General features: G+C 38.6%; 1 protein-coding gene across 1 annotated transcript in view; it reads left to right on the top strand.

Moving 5' to 3' along the window:
• Eps15 (epidermal growth factor receptor pathway substrate 15) overlaps positions 1–20,432 on the top strand; it is a 99,837-nt gene that overhangs the window by 52,177 nt on the left and 27,228 nt on the right. The window contains exon 13 of the mRNA XM_032900408.1: positions 10,594–10,666. Coding sequence (XP_032756299.1) covers positions 10,594–10,666 — 73 coding nt within the window. The remainder of the gene's footprint in view (positions 1–10,593; positions 10,667–20,432) is intronic.

Raw genomic sequence — 20,432 nt, 5'->3', positions numbered from 1 at the left:
AGGCTAGAACTCTGGTTGTGAGGCTTGACAGCAAGTACCTTGACCCACTGGGCCACCTTTCCAGCTCCTGTCTCTTATTCCAGACAAGAACATGAAGCACAGGATTTCCGTGGTAGAACTTTCAACCAGATTTTCAGATTATCTGGCGTCATTTTGTCAATTTTATTTTATTTTTTTCATACTTATTTAGTGTGTGGGGTGGTGTGTACACATGGAGGTCATAGGACAGCTTGTGGGAGGAGTGTTTCTCTTCTTTCACCATGTTTGTCCTGGAGATCAGACTCATGTCACGGAGGCTGCAAGTCCTTCACCCACTCAGCCATCTCACTAGCTGATTTGGTCTGATTTATTTAACTATCAGTATCTTAGTTTCCTTGTCTGTAAAATAGAGATGCAAACACTATTACATAGATGCTGAGAATACGGTAAGTCAGTACAGGCAATTAGTTACCATCTTCAAGACTCAGCTCATACCTCAGAGCCCAAGAGTTTCTGAATAGTTGCTCAATAAATACTATTTACAATAGCTGAATGACTTATTTTCCCTAGATGAAGACAAACAGGATCATTGTAGCCAGATGGTCAGTGCCATGTCTGTACAGTCTCAGAGATTGACTTGCTTGGGACTGTGAGGAAGTGAAGAACAGACACACACATAGAGGGACCTTCAGAGACTAAAAAACTGAGATTGGGTGGGCTGGGCTCTTGGATGGGGAAGCCACAGTACCCAGTGAGCTCAGTGTATGTGTCATGAACAGTTAAACAGAAGGTAGGGTCATTACATTCAACCAAATAAGGGGATAGGTCCGTTATGTACAGTTTAACAAAGAGGCAGGTTATTTTATACAGATGAACAAGAAGTCAGGTTTAGCTAATCTTGGTAGGAGCAGTCTGATGGTGGTAAATAAATGATCCAATCTGATCTGTTTCTAGCACTTCCATGATACCAACACTAGGAGGTATCATCAATGACTGCCTCACAGTGAGAGCACTGGACTAGGCTGGTCCAGGTTAAGATGTACTGTTAGGGTTGGGGATTTAGCTCAGTGGTAGAGCGCTTTCCTAGCAAGCGCAAGGCCCTGGGTTCGGTCCCCAGCTCCGGAAAAAAAAAAAAAAAAAGATGTACTGTTAGTATAAAATGTATTGGTTTCAAAGTATCAGAAAGGAATGGAAAACATCGCAGTAACATTTTTTAGATTTATCACATGCTGAAATATTTGAATATAGTAAATAAATTATATTAAAATTTACTTTAAATATATACTTTTAGATAATCTTTAATTACATATATTTTGTGGTTGTAGCTTACTAGGAGACAGTTATATCTTACAACTAATCAGTAAGCTTTAAGATGTATTATAGTCTGAGTTTGGAAAACAAAACATCCTTCAAAAATGTTTAAGCTCTCGGTCAGACTTGGAGGCTTTACTGTTAGCACTTGGGAAGCAGAGGCAGGTAGAGCTTGAAGCCAGCCTGGTTTCAGGACAGCAAGAGCTATGTAGAGAGACCTTGTTTCAAGAACAAACAAACAAAAAACAACAAAACTAAAAAACAAACAAAAAGAAATTTGAGGATCTGGGGATTCCCAATCTCTCCCAACAGAAGGGCCAAGTGTCATCAGTTTGTATGTTTCCTTGCCACTTTTGGAAACTTAGCAAATAACTCAGCATGATGGCATACACCCAGTACTAGGAAAGTTGAAGTAGGTCAGTTTCCATGAATTCAAAGCCAGCTTGGTCCATATATTGAGTTCCAGGACCCTGTTTCAAGAACGGGGGAAAAGGCAGTAAATGTGATTTCGTATTAATAAACAAAAGAATGATCCTAAATAATAGCTTCTGAAGTCTATTTAGTATGCCAGGCATCAAGCTGGATTGTTTTGTAGGAGTACTGTAAATTAATCTGGTTAACAACTTTACTATCCCTATAAAATAGTTAGGAACACCAAATTTGGGGTTTATGTTTCCTTCCGTACTTTTTTCTTTCTGGATGAAAATAACAAATTTGGTACTTTTTATTTGAAAAGTAGCATTCCTTTTTCTTCAAAAAAAAAAAAATGGATCTAATTTGGATCCTGCTACTAAATGTACTTTGGTTTTATAGAAGCCAAGCTCCCAACTTTGTTTTTTCAGATCGCAGTTAAGTTCTTTTTTCAATAATTTATGCCCATGGATATATTCTCTTATTTTTCAAGGGAAAAAAATACCATTAAAATGCCAGCCTCCATTTGGAGTGATGACACAGTAGCTGAGAACACTTGGTCTTGCAGAGAGCCTGCTGAGGTCACAGCAGCTCAGGTGGTTCCCCACTGACTTTTAGCCCAGTTGCAGGATATTGGGAGCCCTCTTCTACCTCTGCACACATGTGGTGCGCATGTACAATCACCACCCCAAACACCACGTAAAAGGAAAAATAAATAACTTAAAAACAGAAAAACAACCAGCTTCCCAGAACTAAGAGAATTAGTTCTTTATATATATATATATCGTACATTTAAAATGTTTACAGCATTTATCTTACTATTTTATAATTAATATTTATTTTTCTAACAAGTTATAAATAGGGGCCCAACTTTAATTTTAGAGAAATTAAAAATCTAAGTAAAACTCAGTGTCTGTCCTAAACTTTCAAGTTTTTAGTCGACTCAGAGTAGAAAGCTACCTTCTTTTAGAGTTGTTTGGATGAAAAGCTAAAACTTATCTCAGCTTTGTACTGTTATTAGTTAATCTAGCTCTAAACTTCTAACAGTTCCCAAATATGCAGGTGGGGTTGCGTATTGCCTTTCCAGCAATTGTCATCAGCTGTTGAGTAATATCCCTCTCTTCCCCACAAGCCGAAGAGGCAAGCAGAGTCATGTTGTTAAATACTGTCACTCACAGCTCAGTCTAGTGCAGAAACCTCTGGCTCAGCATTTCCTGTGTGCTGCAGCTCTGTGTGCTGACTGTTCCGTTTCAGCTTTCCTCGCCACATGGGCCTTCCATCCCGGATATGCTTAGTCTGTCTAGAAATTCTCACCTCTGCTTTCTTTTTCTTTTATGTTATTTTTTAATTATTAATGTATATAATGTAAAGTTTATGATTTTAGCCATTTTACGTGTTGTCTTTTGTTTTAGTACTGGAGATTGTTCCTGAGTCTTTTCTGAGTGCTCATCCACCGAGTTATATATCTCCAAATTTTTGTAGTTTGCTGAATTTCTTTAAGGGATTTATTCATTTCCTCTTTAAACGCCCTGCCATCTTTATTAGATCATATTTAGTGCTTCAGCTGTGTGAGGATGTCCAGGGCTTGCTGTGGTTGGACAGTTGGGTTCTGGTGGTGCCATACTGCCCCAACTCTTGTGGATTGTGATTTTGCTCCGGCCATCAGCCATCTACTTGTCCCTGGTGCTGGCTGGATGCTCCTGATGCTGGCAGGACTCCTTGGAGAGAGACAGGCAGAGTCATGGGCCTGACAGTGGAGCTCAGGAACAGCATGTTGATCATCTCTGCTGGCTCTACCCCAGGGGACCTGAGTGTTCCTGGGGTGTCCCGAGCCTCCTTGGGAAGGCAAGCAGAGCCGTGGACCTGAGAGTGGAGCTAAGGGACAGAGCCATATCTCCAGCTTTTTAAAAACATTTTTTCCTGAATCAGAATATTGCTAAGTTGCCCAGGCTGATCTAAAACTCCCTATGTATGTAGTCCATGAAAGCCTTGAACTTAGAATCTTCCTGCCCTGGCCTTCTAAGTAGCTGGTACTAGAACTTAAATGTACATTTTAAGTGGCATTAAGTACATTTCTTAACTGCTGTCATTAGTAATCTCCATAATTTTTAATCTTCCCAAACTGGGCAGTTTAATGTATATGTGTATATTTTTGTGTTAAGGGAAAGAGTAGAAAGAACACATCCCCTGTAGAGTAGGCCCTGTTCAGGGTAAGCTTCTTGTTCTTATGGCTGAGAAAGACTTGGGAGAAATAAGTGTTGTTTGTTTAAAAAAAAAAAAAAAGCAGGGGTAGTTGCTTTGTGTGCTGTGATGGACAGGAGATGTGTTACCTAGAACTCTGGGGTAGAGAAAGGATCAGAACTTCCAAACCTCTGCCTTTTCCTCCTGAGTGCTGGGATTACAGGTGTGAGTGCCAGGGTGTCCAGTTGTATGTTGTACTGGGCTAACCAAAGACAGGGCTTCATGCGTACTGTAAAGCCTACTAACTTAATTACAACCCTAACTCCTAATCTGAGCTTAGCTGAAATTCATGTATAATCCATTTTAGTCAAATGTAAGAACTCTGGTCCTTTTAGTTTATTGTTGCTACAAATGATAGTTTTATGAATTGTGTTTCTACCAACAGAGAACTTTTTAATGCATTTGTCATTTAAATATTACAGAAAGTATAAGATGAACTTGTGAATCAAAACTATAGTGTCATTTCTAGTATTTGCTCATATATTTACTTTTTTTTTCAGTTTCTTCTTTTTCCTCTTTTATTGGATATTTTTTATTTACATTTCTAATGTTATTCCCTTTCTCAGTTTCCCGGACATAAGCCCCGTATCCCATCCCCCCTTCTTCTATAAGGGTGTTCCCCTCCCCACCCACCCTCCCTTCCCACGCCTCTCTACATTCCCCTACACTGGGTGGTGGGGGGTTCAACCTTGGCAGGACCAAGGGCTTCTCCTTCCATTGGTGTCCAACAAAGCCATCCTCTGTTACATATGCAGCTGGAGCCACGGGTCAGTCCATGTATAGTCTTTAGGTAGTGTTTTAGTCCCTGGGATCTCTGGGTGGTTGGCATTGTTGTTCTTATGGGGTTGCAAGCCCCTTCAGCTCTTTCAGTCCTTTCTCTAATTCCTCCAATGGGAATCCTGTTCTCAGTTCAAAGGTTTGCTGCAAGCATTCACCTCTGTATTTGACATGCTCTGGCTGTGCCTCTCAGGAGACATCTATATCTGGCTCCTGTCAGCATGCACTTCTTAGCTTCATCAATCTATCAATCTTACCTAGTTTTGGTTTGTGTGTGTGTGTGTGTGTGTGTGTGTGTGTGTGTGTGTGTGTGTGCGCGTGCATGCATGCCACATGTGGGACAGCTTAAGTCCAAGTAGATCAAGGACATTCAAACTAGTAGAATAAGTGGGGAAGAGTCTCAATCACAGTGGGAAAATTTCCTGAACAAAACACCAATGGTGGGGTTGGGGATTTGGCTCAGTGGTAGAGCGCTTGCCCTAGGTTCGGTCCTCAGCTCCGGAAAAAAACAAACAAACAAACAAAAAAACCCAATGGCTTATGCTCTAAGATCAAGAATCGACAAATGGGACCTCATAAAACTGCAAAGCTTCTGTAAGGCAAAGGACACTGTCATTAGGACAAAACGGCAAACAACAGATTGGGAAAAGATCTTTACCAATCCTACATCTGATAGAGGCCTAATATCCAATATATACAAAGAACTCAAGAAGTTAGACTCCAGAGAGCCAAATAACCCTATTAAAAGATGGGGTACAGCGCTAAACAAAACATTCTCAGCTGAGGATTATCAAATGGCCCAAGAGCACCTAAAGAAATGTCCAACATCCTTAGTCATAAGGGAAATGCAAATCAAAACATCCCTGAGATTCCACCTCACACCAGTCAGAATGGCTAAGATAAAAAACTCAGGTGACAACAGATGCTGGCGAGGATGTGGTGAAAGAGGAACACTCCTCCATTGTTGGTGGGATTGCAAACTGGTACAACCACTCTGGAAATCAGTCTGGAGGTTCCTCAGAAAATTGGACATTGCACTACCTGAGGACCCAGCTATACTTCTCCTGAGCACATACCCAAAAGATGCTCCAACATACAACAAACACACATGCTCCACTATGTTCATAGCAGCCTTATTTATAATAGCCAGAAGCTGGAAACAACCTAGATGCCCTTCAATAGAGGAATGGATACAGAAAATGTGGCACATCTACACAATGAAGTACTACTCAGCTATCAAAAACAATGACTTCATGAAATTCATAGGCAAATGGATGGAACTGGAAAATATCCTGAGTGAGGTAACCCAGTCACAGAAAAACACACATGGTATGCACTCACTGAAAAGCGGACATTAGCCCAAAAGCTCGAATTACCCAAGATACAATCCACAGACCACATGAAGTTCAAGAAGAAGGACGACCAAAGTGTGGATGCTTCACTCCTTCTTAAAAGGGGGAACAAAAATATCCATAGGAGGGGATATGGAGGCAAAGTTTGGAGCAGAGACTGAAGGATTGGCCATTCAGAGCCTGCTCCACATGTGGCCCATAAATTTACTTTTACTAGAAACCTTTATCATATGCCTTTGAGCTTGCTGTCTATCATGCTTTCATTTGAAGGACTCTTGGTAGCATTTCTTTTTTTTTTCCCTGGAGCTGGGGACCGAACCCAGGGCCTTGTACTTGTTAGGCAAGCGCTCTACCACTGAGCTAAATCCCCAGCTCCGTTGGTAGCATTTCTTATAGGACAGCCCTACTAGTTTTTGTTTACGGGGGGGATAGTTTAAGGCCAGTTTTGTCAGGCACAGGATTTTTTGTGGTTGTTGTTTGTTTTAAAGACAGATCTAACTTAGCTCTTGCTGGGCTGGAACTTTCTTGGAACACACAGAACTCTGCCTGCTTCTGCCTCTGGAGTGCTGTGTTTACAAGTATGTGTCTGCCATGCCTGGCAGGTTCAGAATTCTTCCTTGACATTTTGTCTTTTTAGTAGTTTAAATGTGTCTTCCTTCTTGCCTCCTTCACTGGGGACTGCATTTGCCTCATGCATGTGTCCTAAGCTCTGTATTAGTGAGCTCCAGTGCCAGCCCAGATGGCTTTGTAACTTGCTTTGTAACTCGGTGTCCTTTTTTCAGGTTCAAAAAGTATTCCAGATCATCATTAAGGATGACTGGTACTTAGACTCAAAGCCTGTATCTTCCATCATGTATATTTTGCTATCCTAACTCAAGATAGTAAGGTTACATTAGCATTCACATATGAAGAATAAGATATGGCCTCTGTCAAAAAGACACTTTTGTAGCAAGCTGGATTAGAGTCTTGTTCTTTTCTGAAAACCCAGGCATCTCACTGAAGATTATTTTATGAGAATAGAATGTTTCCCTTTATTTGTAATAGAAATTAGTAGTTAAGTTTCTTACTACTAACATTTTAAGTTTAGATTGCACCTAAAGGAGGTTTACAAGAAGTACCAAGACTAAAAAAATACAACTTTATGAGTTTTTACAGGCTTTCTTGTTTCTAGTGGTTTTAGTTTTAGAAAGTGACAGATACTACATTGGTAAAAATGACAACTATGTATCAGGAGGGATATGGAAAGTGATTTAATCCTGTCTGTGATGCTGTTGGCTTTGTATCAAAGTCAGGACAGATGGTTCCCTCTATTCTCCCAATAAACCTTGTCTGAAAAAATAGAAGTAAATTGTGGACTCAGTTTTTCCTGACCTGACTGCCCTTGCATTTGATATCTCATGTTTCGTTTCTGCAGTTGTCCACCACATGCCTCTGAAGGCCTAGCCTGAAGCTTGCTTTCCTTGATGGATCATTGGACCCATAAGGCACACAGAATCAAAACAGTCAGCCTTTCAAATGCCAGGGCATTCTGTCCCTTCCTCCCTCTGTAGCATTGGTATTGTGGATTTCTCAGGATGTGTGAGCATGTGCATGTGAATAGGGCAGAGAGGTAATCTAAATAAGATGAAGACAATTTCTTTCCCTTTTTCAGAAATTCTTTATTATCCATATAATATATTGGAGGCTGCTTGAGAAACGGAATATATCACTTTTAATTGTGGTACAGAGCCTTGAGTAGTTTTTAAAGTATGTTAAACAGAATGTTTTGGGGACTGAGAAGATGGCTGATCAGGTAATACGCTTGTCAGGTGTGAATATGGGTGAAGCCTTGATAGACAGCACCATTGTAAAGTCTGAGGAAGTATGGTGGTCTACCTGTAATCTCAGTAGGGATGCAGAGACAGAGTGTCTCCTAAGCAAATTGCTAAGTAGACTGCAAATCTGCAAGCTCCAGGTGCAAGTAAGAGACCCAGCCTCAATATATATATATATATATATATATATATATATAATTTATGATGGAGAGTGATCAAGGAAGACCCCAGGCATCTTCCTTGGGCCCTCACACACAAAATGCACACATGTCCTCCTGCTCATATACATAGGAACACATATGTACATACACATAAAAATTTATGTAGAAATATATATATACATTTTTAATGTTTTATATTGATTATTTATACATTACCTTTAGAAAAATATTTTTCAAAGAAAGGAAGAATGCAAGAAATATAGGCAATTATTTTTCATGTATCCAAATATATGTTTAAATGTCTTTAATTACCTGAAAACAATTTCCTTAGGTTAACAAAACATAAATTAGAAGTTAAGTTTTATTGATTTCTGAGCTGAGAAATGATTTCCAAAGGTTCTAATATTTTATTTAGTGGAGAATGGTCTTCCACATATGTTTAGAGATATGTCCATTGTTTTTCCTCCAATTATAAACATAAATTATAAACAGTAGCTTCTACTCCTCAAGCATCCTCTTATTTTACTCAAGCAGAGACGCTTGCTACTGAGAGCCCTGAATCTCAGCGATCTCTCTCTTCCACCAAGTGAGCTTCCTTTGCTCTGCCATTCTCCTGTCTGCATTACTTTAAGTCAGTTCACTGCCTTCTTACAGCTCTGTTCTCCTGTATGCACATTCTGTCTTCTGAACAGCACTGTGAGTAACAAGAGCTAACAGCAGAGCACAGAGGCTTGCAGAGACTGAGGAATAAGAGTTAAAAGAGCAACAGAATTTAAACGATGCACATTCATGTCTGCAGCGATGCTTTCTGATACATTATAATGTTTTCTCCTTTTGTTATCTCCTGTCTAAAATGGAGTTGAAGTGGTATTGACCTTGTCTGGAATGTCTCTGAGGATTTGGAGGCATGTAGCTGGGGAGGGGATTTGGAGGGCGCTAGATTTTCATGTGACTTATCTCTGACATACTGCAGCAGAACTGAAAACACTCATCTGCTCACATAAGGATGAAAAAATAAAAAACATTTTCAAGATTGAGCTAACAGAATTTGTGTTGTAATTTCAGATGTGTTTTCCCCTTGTGATTTTGTTTTTCCACTTGTGATTTTGTTTTTTTGTTTTTACGTAATTTGGTAAGGGTTGGGGGTTGGGAGTGAAAGGAGGGCTGGATTTGAATGGTAAAGAGACTGTTTAAAATCTCCACCGTCATCGTGACCCACATTGCAACCCATCTAACAAACGACTAGTGAGTTCCTTGGCCATTTCAGGTATTTAAAAGTAACAGTGTACAAATAGCTTATTCCTTTGCCTTTTTCCTCTATACAAATCTTCAGATCATTGTACCTGCAGACCCATAACAGTTGATTTGGTGCTGCACTTCAAAGTCTCACTTTAACAAGATGAGATATACAAATAAGGCATACAGTTTCTTCCTTACATATTTAATATAATTTTCTCACGTTATAATAGAGCTAAATGGAATCAGAGCTTACATTTAGGTTCTGTTAGATACTGAGTTATGTTAGTTATTTGAAATATAGTAAGGACCCTGTAAAAGGAAACTGTCATCCTAGACTAGAAGGCTTCTAAAATGCTTTCTTTCCCTCTCCATATTGCCTTCTTCATCCCACTTCTATATATTGCTGAAGAATTCTGTGGATTTTTTTTTACCTCTCATTTTGTAGAAAATAAAAGAGCAGTACATGTTAGTGGTTTTAGTAAACATGGGAAGTTAAATTTGTTCTAGGAAAAGAAATAGCTTTATTTTGTAACTTAAATCTTAAAGGTTTTTTTTTTTAGATTCATTCGTATTGCTCCAGCTTTGTTAAAGAACATAGGAAATTGGGATGCTATTTTAAAGGAAAACCTTGTGTGTTTGACTTGAGGGAAAGACATAACAATTCCGGACTGTCCTTAAACTAATGTACACAATTTTGTATACTGACCTATTGGGTTTCATAGGTAGCAGTCCCAAAGGACCCTTTTGGAGTAAATGTGGTTTTCACAGAGTGTGCTACCTGTATATTAACAATCTTGTACATTGTTCTATGTTGTTGCACGCTAAAATTGATGTGCACTGATATTTAAGGAAAACTAACACACAAATGGCTCTGTTTCTTAATATTGTTCACTGTTTCTATCAGCCATTCTTATTTAATAGGACAGTGATAGTTAAGGGTTAAATTTACAGAGCTGATGCAACTCCTCCTTTTCTTCACCCGCAGTTTTCATTGGATGGCATCACCATAGCAACAGTGAGATCAGTGAAACCTGAGTGTTCCATTGATTAGTTTTTGCTTCTTCCTTTTTTAATCTATCCCCCTTTCACCACATTTTAGTGAGGAAGCAATTTTTTCTTTACAAACAGAGCTTATATTGATTTCTATTCCATAAATAATTTAAAGAGGGTAGAAAATTCTGCCCTTCATTTAAAAATTGGATGTTTCATCATGTATTTAAAAAGCGATTCAGGATTAGGAGGATGGATAGCCATACCAGCTGTAGCTGATGTTCTCAGATACTCTTGCATTGTTTGCTGGTCTTCTAGGGAAAAGAACAATGTGGAACAGGACCTTAAAGAGAAGGAGGACACAGTGAAGCAGAGGACCATCGAGGCTCAGGTGAGTGCGCTGTAAAATGCTCTGCTCTGGTTCTCCTGTAGGGATCTTCCCAGTAACTGTGCTTGCTATCTGATGGGCACAGTAGGAGGTCTAAGGATGCCTAATATTTGTTTAACATAAATCTTTTTTTAAAATTGATGGTTGTTGCTCTGAACTCTGGCCTTTAAATGTAATACTGCAATGAGAAAGCAGTGTTTTTAAGCATATATTTCTAAATTTGAAAATATTTTAGTGATATTTATCTGCATATTATTTATTAAAGATAACTTTGAATGACTTGATTTAAATAGTATTACACCAATAAAATTAAATTGGATCATCAAAAACCAAATTGCTTTTTCAAGCATGTAAAATTTTTTGTCAGCTGGGAGACCTACTGTTTTCAAAGACTGTTTCTCCTGTCCCTGAGGGTGGGAATGCTAGAGATTTAAAATATCGTCTTATAAAATGCTTTGTAGCCAAAATACTGGAAACTTTGTCATAAAGAGATTTCATTCATTTTTGCTGTGTTGCATTAGTATTCTTTATTTTATAGAGATTTTTAAAAACCTGTTTTTATTTGGTAAACGTGGCAGTGTTTTAAACCTGGAAAACAGTATTCAGCAGTGTTTCATGTGGCCATGTTACTGGGTTGTGTTTCCTGAGTGCTGTATGGGGCTTGGATGTGCTGGTAGCAGGTGCCAGCAAGAGCTCATGTGATGGGCATTTCCTAATATGTCACGTACGTGTTAGGTCTTTCTGCTTGTACTAATGGAGTTAAATGGGTAGAGACTGGGATTTCTTAGACCCAGAGAACCATGCTAGGCTGGGGAAGATGATTCACTGAAGGATTGAGGAAGCCAGAGACTTGTGGTTGGGAGTTGAATCTGATTGGATGACTGCATTTATTATATTTATTGGAATTTTCCTAAAAGTGGTGTGAAAGTCAAGAGATTTGTTACCAGGCATTTCTCTTCCTGCTAATGAGACTGGGTATAGGCCTACCTGCTAATGAGACTGGGTGTAGGCCTACCTGCTAATGAGACTGGGTGTAGCTGCTTGAATTTCTTTGTTTTGTGTAATTTTAAGCTTTTTAAGAAATGCAAACACTAAAACTTAATTTTAGTAGTTTTTGCTGGACACAGCTTGGAAACAGAGGACAAAAATCTACAAAAGTTGTTTTTCCCCCCTAATATAATCACTGGTATAATAGTAGACAACTTCTAGATTTAACAACTGCTATTCTAAAATATACAGGTTCTTGTAATGACAATATTTTGTTATTTGAGTACATTTATAGGGAAAACCAAACAGGATGGAAATTTAAATAGTTTAGAAGAGAGCTAAAATTTATATTGTTCCTTGAATATCCTCAAATATTTGATTTCTTATAATTATATAAATTTTATTGCTAAAATTTCTCCATAATGTACTTGCACATCTTGATTAATGGTATTAGTAAAGTAACATAAACTTTGTGAGATCCAAAATGTATGTTTGGCACATGAGTTCTGAACTGGTTTTTGCATATGGTACTTCTAAGTATGAGGCATTTCAGAGCTTGCCTAGTGTAGAACAAGCACTCCTGGCTGAAAATAAATCCACTGAAGATTAACACTGAGGTTAATGTAAGTCCTGGGTTAGTCAAGTCATCTCTGTATTATCCACGGTAATGAGATGCTAGACCAGTAGTGATGATGTGCGTACATACGTACACACACTCATTCAGATGTGTATATATATATATGTATGTATGTATATATATGTATGTATGTATATATGTATATATTATACGCATACATATTATATGTATACATGTATGCATATATGTATATATATGTATATTATATACACATATATGTATATATGTATATTATATACACACACGCATATATATTAAGATATATATACCACCTATATATTATATATATTTATATATTTATATATTTTTATGTAACCAAAACACCTCATTTGGTGATCGTTTATGGTTTCCTGAAGCACAAAAAGACTTAGCAAAATTGGTAAGAAGTGGAGTTCATTACCTATGGAGGTAGCTCTGATTTACTATTTAGTAGCAATGTACAGAGTAGGAGTAATACTGATAGCTAAAAATCAGTAACTCCAATTTTCAGTCCTTTTTATTTCTTTTTTGAAACAGGATTTCTTGTAATTCAGACTGGCATTGAACTCACTGTAGTTGAGGGTGACCCAGGCCTCCTGATCCTCTTGCTTCCACCTTCCAAGTTTAGAGATTACCCATGTCCACCACCAGAGCCTGATCTCAATACTGCTTTTCTGGTGTTTCTGGTAAAAGACCATCTACTAGAGCTGTTACTGAATAGCAGCATCTGAGGAAGTGTACTTTGCTACGTCTTCCTGACTCCACTTTCTATTGGAGATGCTAATAAGAAATGAAATTTAGCCTATCATTAAATAGCCTACCTTGTTTCTTTTGAATGTTATTTCTTTAGCTAATAAAGTAAATAATTATACAAATTCATATTTCAAGCATAGGAAAAAGATTTTAAAGCCAAGAGCATTAAGATTCACTTATTTCTATTTTATGGGTGTTCTGGCTGCACATACGTATGTGCACCATGTGCACACCTGGTGTCTGCAGGGGTGGGATGGTAGTAGCGGTGTCTGGTCCCTGAAGCAAGTTTTGGGCAGTTATGAGCCTCCATGCGGGAATGAGCCTAGGTCCTCTGCAAGAATAGTAACTGCTCTTAGCTGCTGACGCATCTTTCTAACCCCTCCTGGAGTTTTTTGGTTGGTCTTATTTTTGTTTTAGTTTTGGTGCTGAAGATCAACTTCAACGTGTCATGCATATTAAGCAAATTTTTCCCTCACAGAGCTACAGTCCAGTGAAGTTTTTGCTTTTGTATTTATATGTGCTCTCTACTTTAAAGTAAAATACTGATTTTCTAAGTTTTTGTTTCTTGTGTGGTCTGTGAGCTCACATCTTGAAATGTTTTTTTTTCTTTTCTTCTCTCTGCTCACAGTCACCCTGAGACTGACAACTGCTTGCAGTAAGATCTCTGCTCCCTGAGTGCCAGTTGTACATTTCCATATAGCCATTTTAGTGTTTATCATTTGAAAATCAGTCAGTCTAAAACAGGTCTTGTTAGAAAATAAATGGCTTCAACTTTGGACTTCTTATTTCTGTTAGTACTTTTCTTTTGTATTACTGACTTATCTCAAATCTATATTTAAGATGTCTTAGGGGCTAACAGTGCTTGCTTTGCAAGCATGAAGACCCAAGCTAGAATCCCCAGCACCCACATGAAAATCCAGGCGTTGCTGCACATGCTTATAACCCCATTGTAAGTAGAAAGTAGAGAATAGGATCCCTGGAATTTGCTGACCACCAGTCTAGGAAGACCCTGTCTCAAAGGATTAAGGTGGAGAGTGATCTAGTTGGACATCTGAATCCTTCTCTAACGTTTACAGATCTGTATACACAAGAAAGCACACACATACATGTTTGTACATCTTCCATCTTATATGAGTTTCTCGAGCTTAGAAATTCTGCTTTGGGGCTGGAGAGATGGCTCAGTGGTTAAGAGCACTGACTGCTCTTCCAGAGGTCCTGAGTTCAATTCCCAGCAACCATATGGTGGCTCACAACCATCTGTAATGGGACCCGATGCCCTCTTCTGGTGTGTCTGAAGACAGCTACAGTCACATACATGAAAAATAAATAATTTTTTTTTTTAAAGGAAAGAAATTCTGCTTTGGATCATACATGTTTTCCATAGTATTTGGAAATACAGTATTAGGTATTTAAGGAAAGTGTTCAAATTAAAAGTAAACAGACTGAACTTATACAAGAAATTAAAAGTGGGACAGAATGCACCCAGCACCCACTGGCAGGAAGGATTACAAGCAGAGTAGGTATTTATAAAGTCCCACTTTTATGTGACTTTGTTCATAGTAACATGACACAGAAGGGAGCTCCTGGATATTTGTATCTCGTTAGTTAAGAGTCAGTAATCGCAATGGTGAGATGGCTCAGCAGGTAAAAGTACATACTGCCCAGCCTGAGTTCACTCTCCTAGACCCACACATACCTTAGTCGACTCCTGCAGGTTGTCCTCTGACCTCTATTACACATGCCGTGCATACCCACATCCACAGAATAAACTAATGTAATGAAAGAAAAAGTAACTCAGGCTAAGAGACGCCTCAGTAGTTAAGAGCACTTGCTCCTCTTAGAGAGGACCTAGACTTAATCCCCAGTACCCATATAGTGGCTCACAACCAGTTCCACGAGAGCCTATCCCTTCTTCTGGCCTCAGTTGGCCCCAGGTACTCATGTGGTGCACATAAATACAGAAAATCAAAAAAAAAAAAAAAAAAAAAAAAAAAAACTTGAAAACAAGAGTTGGTAACTCAGAGTAGTTACCTATTTTTTTTTTCATTTTAATTCATTTTTTTTCCTCCTTGAGGAAAAGGGATAACTATGGCTAGCAAAACAAGTCTTATTCATAAGTCAGTAAAGTTTTGTTTTCTTAGGGAGTTTTGTTGTTTGTTTGTTTGTTTAAGACCAGATCCAACTATGCAATGAAGAATAGCTGTAATTTAGTATTTAACCCACACTCGTCTCAAACCTGAGATTGCTCTGCCTACACCTCTCAGGAGCTGGAATCACAGGACTATGTCAGTGGTCTTTCCACTTTCACTCCCTGTCGTGTTTTTAATGAAGTAGACCTTTCCATGTTGCTAATATTTCATAGGGTTGTTAAGTTACTTCTGCAATACTGCATCCAAGTCGGGTTAGTAAGATTAGGCTCTTAGTAAGTAGACTCTCAATATGTCTTACGAGTTTTGTGTGTTTAATTTATTTCTACATAATTCCTCATGACGTGTAGAGGGGGTGAGTTTATCAGTTTCAGTATTTTGAGTACTTTCTAGAAACCAGGACATTTTTCTTAAAATTTCTTTCTTAGTGAAGCTAGCAGTGTCACGCCATTCTCGTTCATTCTGTTCCTGCTGCTCTCCACTGGAGAACAGTCCACAGCACAAGGCCAGAGAGCAGAAGCAGGGGACAGCAGCAGCAGTCTTCAGTAGCTCACTGCACTGTGCAAGTGCTAGAACTGCACTGCCCTGCCTAGAGTGAGCCGGAGGCAGAGAACGCTGGAGAAGGGGGAGGGAGACAGGCACTGGTGCCTTCATTGAGTTTCAGGAGAAGCAAATTTGTGCCACAGTGAAATAGTGGGTCTGGATACAGATAATAATATAGAAGTTGCATGACAGAGTAAGTGAGTGAGTTTGTGGTAAAAGTTCTCTCTTATTCATATTAGCGTATATGTTGCCACTTTTCATTTTGACCGAATTTTAAATCTGTTTACTGAAAGCAAAGATCCTGTGCTGTGGATTTGTATTGGAAATGTTTTATTTTTTTAATATTGTTTTACTTTTTAAGCTTTTCTTTGTAAAGAACTTTTTCAAATGTTATGAATGGTTACCTGAACATATTGCATACCCAGTGCTAAGGAAGAGTGTGTTGGGACTTTTCCAGTTCTGAACAGTAGTGAGCCACCACCATATGGGTGCTGGGAACCAAATTTATGTCTGAAAGAGCAGCAGCTGCTGTTGAGCTGTCTCTTGTTTTGTTCTTAGCTTTTGAGACAAGGTCACACTTTGGTGACATAGAGTGCACTATAGCTCAGGTTGATCTTGAACTCACAACACTCATTTTTCCTCACCCCTGAAAGTGCTAGGATTAAAGACATGAGCCCACCACACCTGCCTGGCATTGTGTAGGAATTTTTATACAGATGCTTCTTTGTGCTGAGATATAAACATAGAGGAACACAATTTTTATGTGGATATTGATTAAGATTTAAGTATTTTCTAGAGGTGTTTTGTCAGGAAACTTTTCCTCTATTTTTGTGTTACAAGGTATATTTTCATTGTAGCAAAGAAAAAAGAAAAAGCAATAGGATCAAGTTAACTGAGTGAAAGTCTTTGCTCCCGTGTAAGAGAAAGAGCAGGACTGTGTATATATTACATAGGTTTGTTCAGTCTCTTTCCTCTTATGGAAGCCTATTTTCTGGTGATATAATCAATTCTCACTAAAAATACTATTTTTGAAAATAGTTCAGTATATTATAGTATCCTGTTACTGATAGTTCTTAATAAGAAGATCAATAACATAGGAAAATTTTAAATTAATAAAATCAGTACAGATGTGATACTTGTATGTTTAAAAAGAGACCGAACTGGAGAAATGGCCTAGTTGTTAAGAGCACTGGCAGCTCTTCCAGAGGACCCAGGTTCAATTCCCAATTCCCAGCAACCACATGGTAGCTCACAGCTCTCTATAACTCCAGTTCCAGGGGACTTGAAGCTGTTTTCTAGCTTCCCTGGGCACCAGGGACACACATGATATGTATGCAGGCAAAACACACTGTAAACATAAAGTAACAAAATAGATTTTTTTAGAAAGTCAAAGTTGAGATTTTTTAATTGTAGAAAATAAAACGGGTCCAAGAAATTTGTAAAATACAGGGTCAGAAAATGGCTTATCAGGCAAAGCCTGAGGACCCAGATAGTTAGGGACAGACCTGACTTTGACTTTCAGAAATTACCCCCTTCCCTGCACACACACACACACACACACACACACACACACACACACACACGTGCACGCACGTACAAACACATGTATGTGCATGTACACTACACATGCCCAAACACACTTAATGAAATGCAACAAATCATTAAATATAAAATACAGTAAAGCATGAGAAATAACAAAGCTTTTCTACCAGTGAATATTTATTAGCATTTGCTATACTTTATATGCGTGAATGATGTTAAATGTATGATAATACTATGCACACCTTTCTCTTCAGCTTTAAAAAATAAGAACTATGTCCTAAACACTTTTATATATGACCTTCTTAGGTAAGTAATATTGTCCTTTTTTGGATTTATACTAAAAGACAACATCGGGCTGGAGAGATGGCTCAGCGGTTAAGAGCACTAACTGCTCTTCCAGAGGTCCTGAGTTCAATTCCCAGCAACCACGTGGTTCTGGGATCCGATGCCCTCTTCTGGTGTGTCTGAAGAGAGTGACAATGTACTCACATACATAAATAAATCTTTTTTTAAAAAGACAACATAGCTCTGATATAAAGACTAGATATGAATAGAGAATTGAAAATCTAGATTCTTGTTTGAGTTGTAGAAAAAAGAAATTAGATGGATGGGGAGCATAACAGTTTTGCTTGTTTTTATTATTCTTTAATCTTTTTTTTTTTTACAGTCCAATCATTATTTCTCCTCCCAGTCCACCCTCTGACAATTCCTCATGCCATTCCTCCTTTCCCCAGTTTTACTATTTTTAATCTCTGAGTTTTGTTTTGTTTTGGTAGGTGAGAGGGTATTGGTATGTGCATACGTAGAGGGTATAGAGAGGAGATATATTGGTCTTTGAGGATTTTGGATTACCTGCTCATGAGCACAGAAATGGGTGAAGCTCCTGTTCCATTTCCTAATATAGAAATTCATGTCACAGGGGCTGGAGGTATGGCCCAGTGGTTAAGAGCTTGCTCTTCCCAGAGACCTGAGTCAGTTCTCAGCAACCACATGAGAAGGTATACAACTGTCTGTAATACCAGCTCCAGGGCTTCCAGTGTCTCCATGCTCCATCCTCCATGGATACCCTCACCTACAGGCACATACCCACATGCATGCACATGCATGTAATTAAAAAAAGAATATGTCTTTTTAAATTCACTTAATATATTACACTTAGAGGATATATCAAATATTAAATTGGTAAAAGTAAACCAGTAATCTTAACCAAAAGTCTGAGAAGTGATCTGAATAGTTTCTTAACTGCCCATTTGGGCTGTAGTTTTGTTACCTATATATGTAGCCAGTAATAGCACCTACCTCTCGGATGTACATATGGGACACATGCATGCCACAGTACACCATAGAGGTCTTTCCTTCCACTGTGGAGGTCCTGAGAATCTTTATCCACTGAACCATTTTACCAACCTAATCTTTAATACACAATAAATGAAATTTCTGCTCTGCATAAACGGTGGAGGACTTGCCTACCATGCATGAAGACCTAGATTCAATCCTCAGTTCAGAAAGGACAGGTTTTAAGTATGTTGTATAAGCTATATGCCTCAGTGAAGCGGTTTAAAATAATTATATACCAATGTTGAAAGCATGCTAATTGAAAGAACCCAGTTGGGGAAAATATGATTATATTTATGTAAAATATCTAAATTAGACAGATTTGTAGAAATGAGAAATAGGTCGTTGGTCGCCTAGGACAGAGGAGAGTGGGAAGTAAAATAAAGGCAGTCAGGAGTACAGGGTGATTTGAAATGAGGAAGAGTGTCTTTGGGAGGTCCATGGAGATGTCTTTATGTGATAATTGTACAACTACCTGAGTAAAGTAAATGGATTAACTCTGTAGCTGTAAATTATCTCACAAAAGCTATTATGGAAAATAAACTGGAGCCTGGGGGAAGGGATGGTGCCTTCCTTTAATCCCAGTATTTGAGAGGCAGAGGCAGGTAGATACCTGAATTGGAGGACAGCCAGGGCCACCCAGAGAAACCATGTCTTATTTATATATTAGGAGTGAGATCAGGAGGTGTTGGTTATGTTGGTCAGAAACTGACACTGTAACAGTAGCAAAAAAAAAAAGCCTTGAAAGAGACCAACTGCTTGGATGCCTAAGACGAGTAGTAAAGCACTGGGGGAAGGAGAGAAGGAGATGGGCAGCATAACAGTCAGTGTGGTTGGAATAAACCGAGCAAAGGGAGGAGCGTTTGGTCATGAGTTGGCATACAGGATAATGTAGGTTCTTAAGGGCTTTGAGGGTTTTTCCCAGTGAGATGGAGACTGAAAGGTTTTGGTAAGTGATACGATTTGACACAAGGATTTGTTTTACTTTATGTTTTGTGCTTTTAAAGCATTGTTTTCCCGTTGTGATGGTATAATTTAATTCCACTGCTATAGAGTGCAGGCTATCTATCCTTTGCTGATATGAGCTCAAGCCAGCTTGGGCTACATGAGGCCCATTCTTAAAAAAAAAAAAAAAAAAGTGGATTTCTTAATTTTAACTGACACAGTAATTATATGTATATCTTGGGATGCAGTATGACATTTCATCCTGTTTATACAGTACACTGATTGGACAGGTAATTTGCAAAACTGTCACTAAGGCATGCATTATTTTTTGTGTGTGTGTGTGTGTGTGTGTGTGTGTGTGTGTGTGTGTGTGTGTGTGTGTGTGTGTTTGAAATTCCTAGGCACTTACTTTGAAATGTTTAATTGCTGTGAGCCAGAGTTATCCTTCTGTGCATTGGAACATCAAACTTTACTCCTCTGTAGCTATATACCTCTTTCTTCCCTACACCTACCCAAGGTCTGACAAATGCTATTCCCTACCATATGAGACCACTCCTTTCACTGTAAATACAAGTAAAAAAATATGGGATTTGACCTAACTGGGAATTGTTCTTTTTGTTTTTGATGCTGGGGTTTTAACCAGGATCTTGTGTAGGGGTGGGGGTGTTATTAGTAGTAGTGTGTTTTGTTTTTATTTTTGTGAGACAGGGTCTCCATGTAGCCCTGCTGTCCTGGTAGTCACTATGTGGACCAGGCGTCTTAGGGTTTCTATTGCTGTAATGAAACACCATGACCAAAGCAAACTGGGGAGGAAAGGGTTTATTTGGCTTATACTTCCACAGAACTGTTTATCAAAGGAAATCATGACAGGAACTCATACAGGGCAGGAACATGGAGGCAG

The sequence above is a fragment of the Rattus rattus genome, chromosome 1 (assembly GCF_011064425.1).
Source record: "Rattus rattus isolate New Zealand chromosome 1, Rrattus_CSIRO_v1, whole genome shotgun sequence".
NCBI lineage: Eukaryota > Metazoa > Chordata > Mammalia > Rodentia > Muridae > Rattus > Rattus rattus.
The sequence above is the reverse complement of the archived record's forward strand: the minus strand, read 5'-3'. Positions and strand labels throughout refer to the sequence as shown.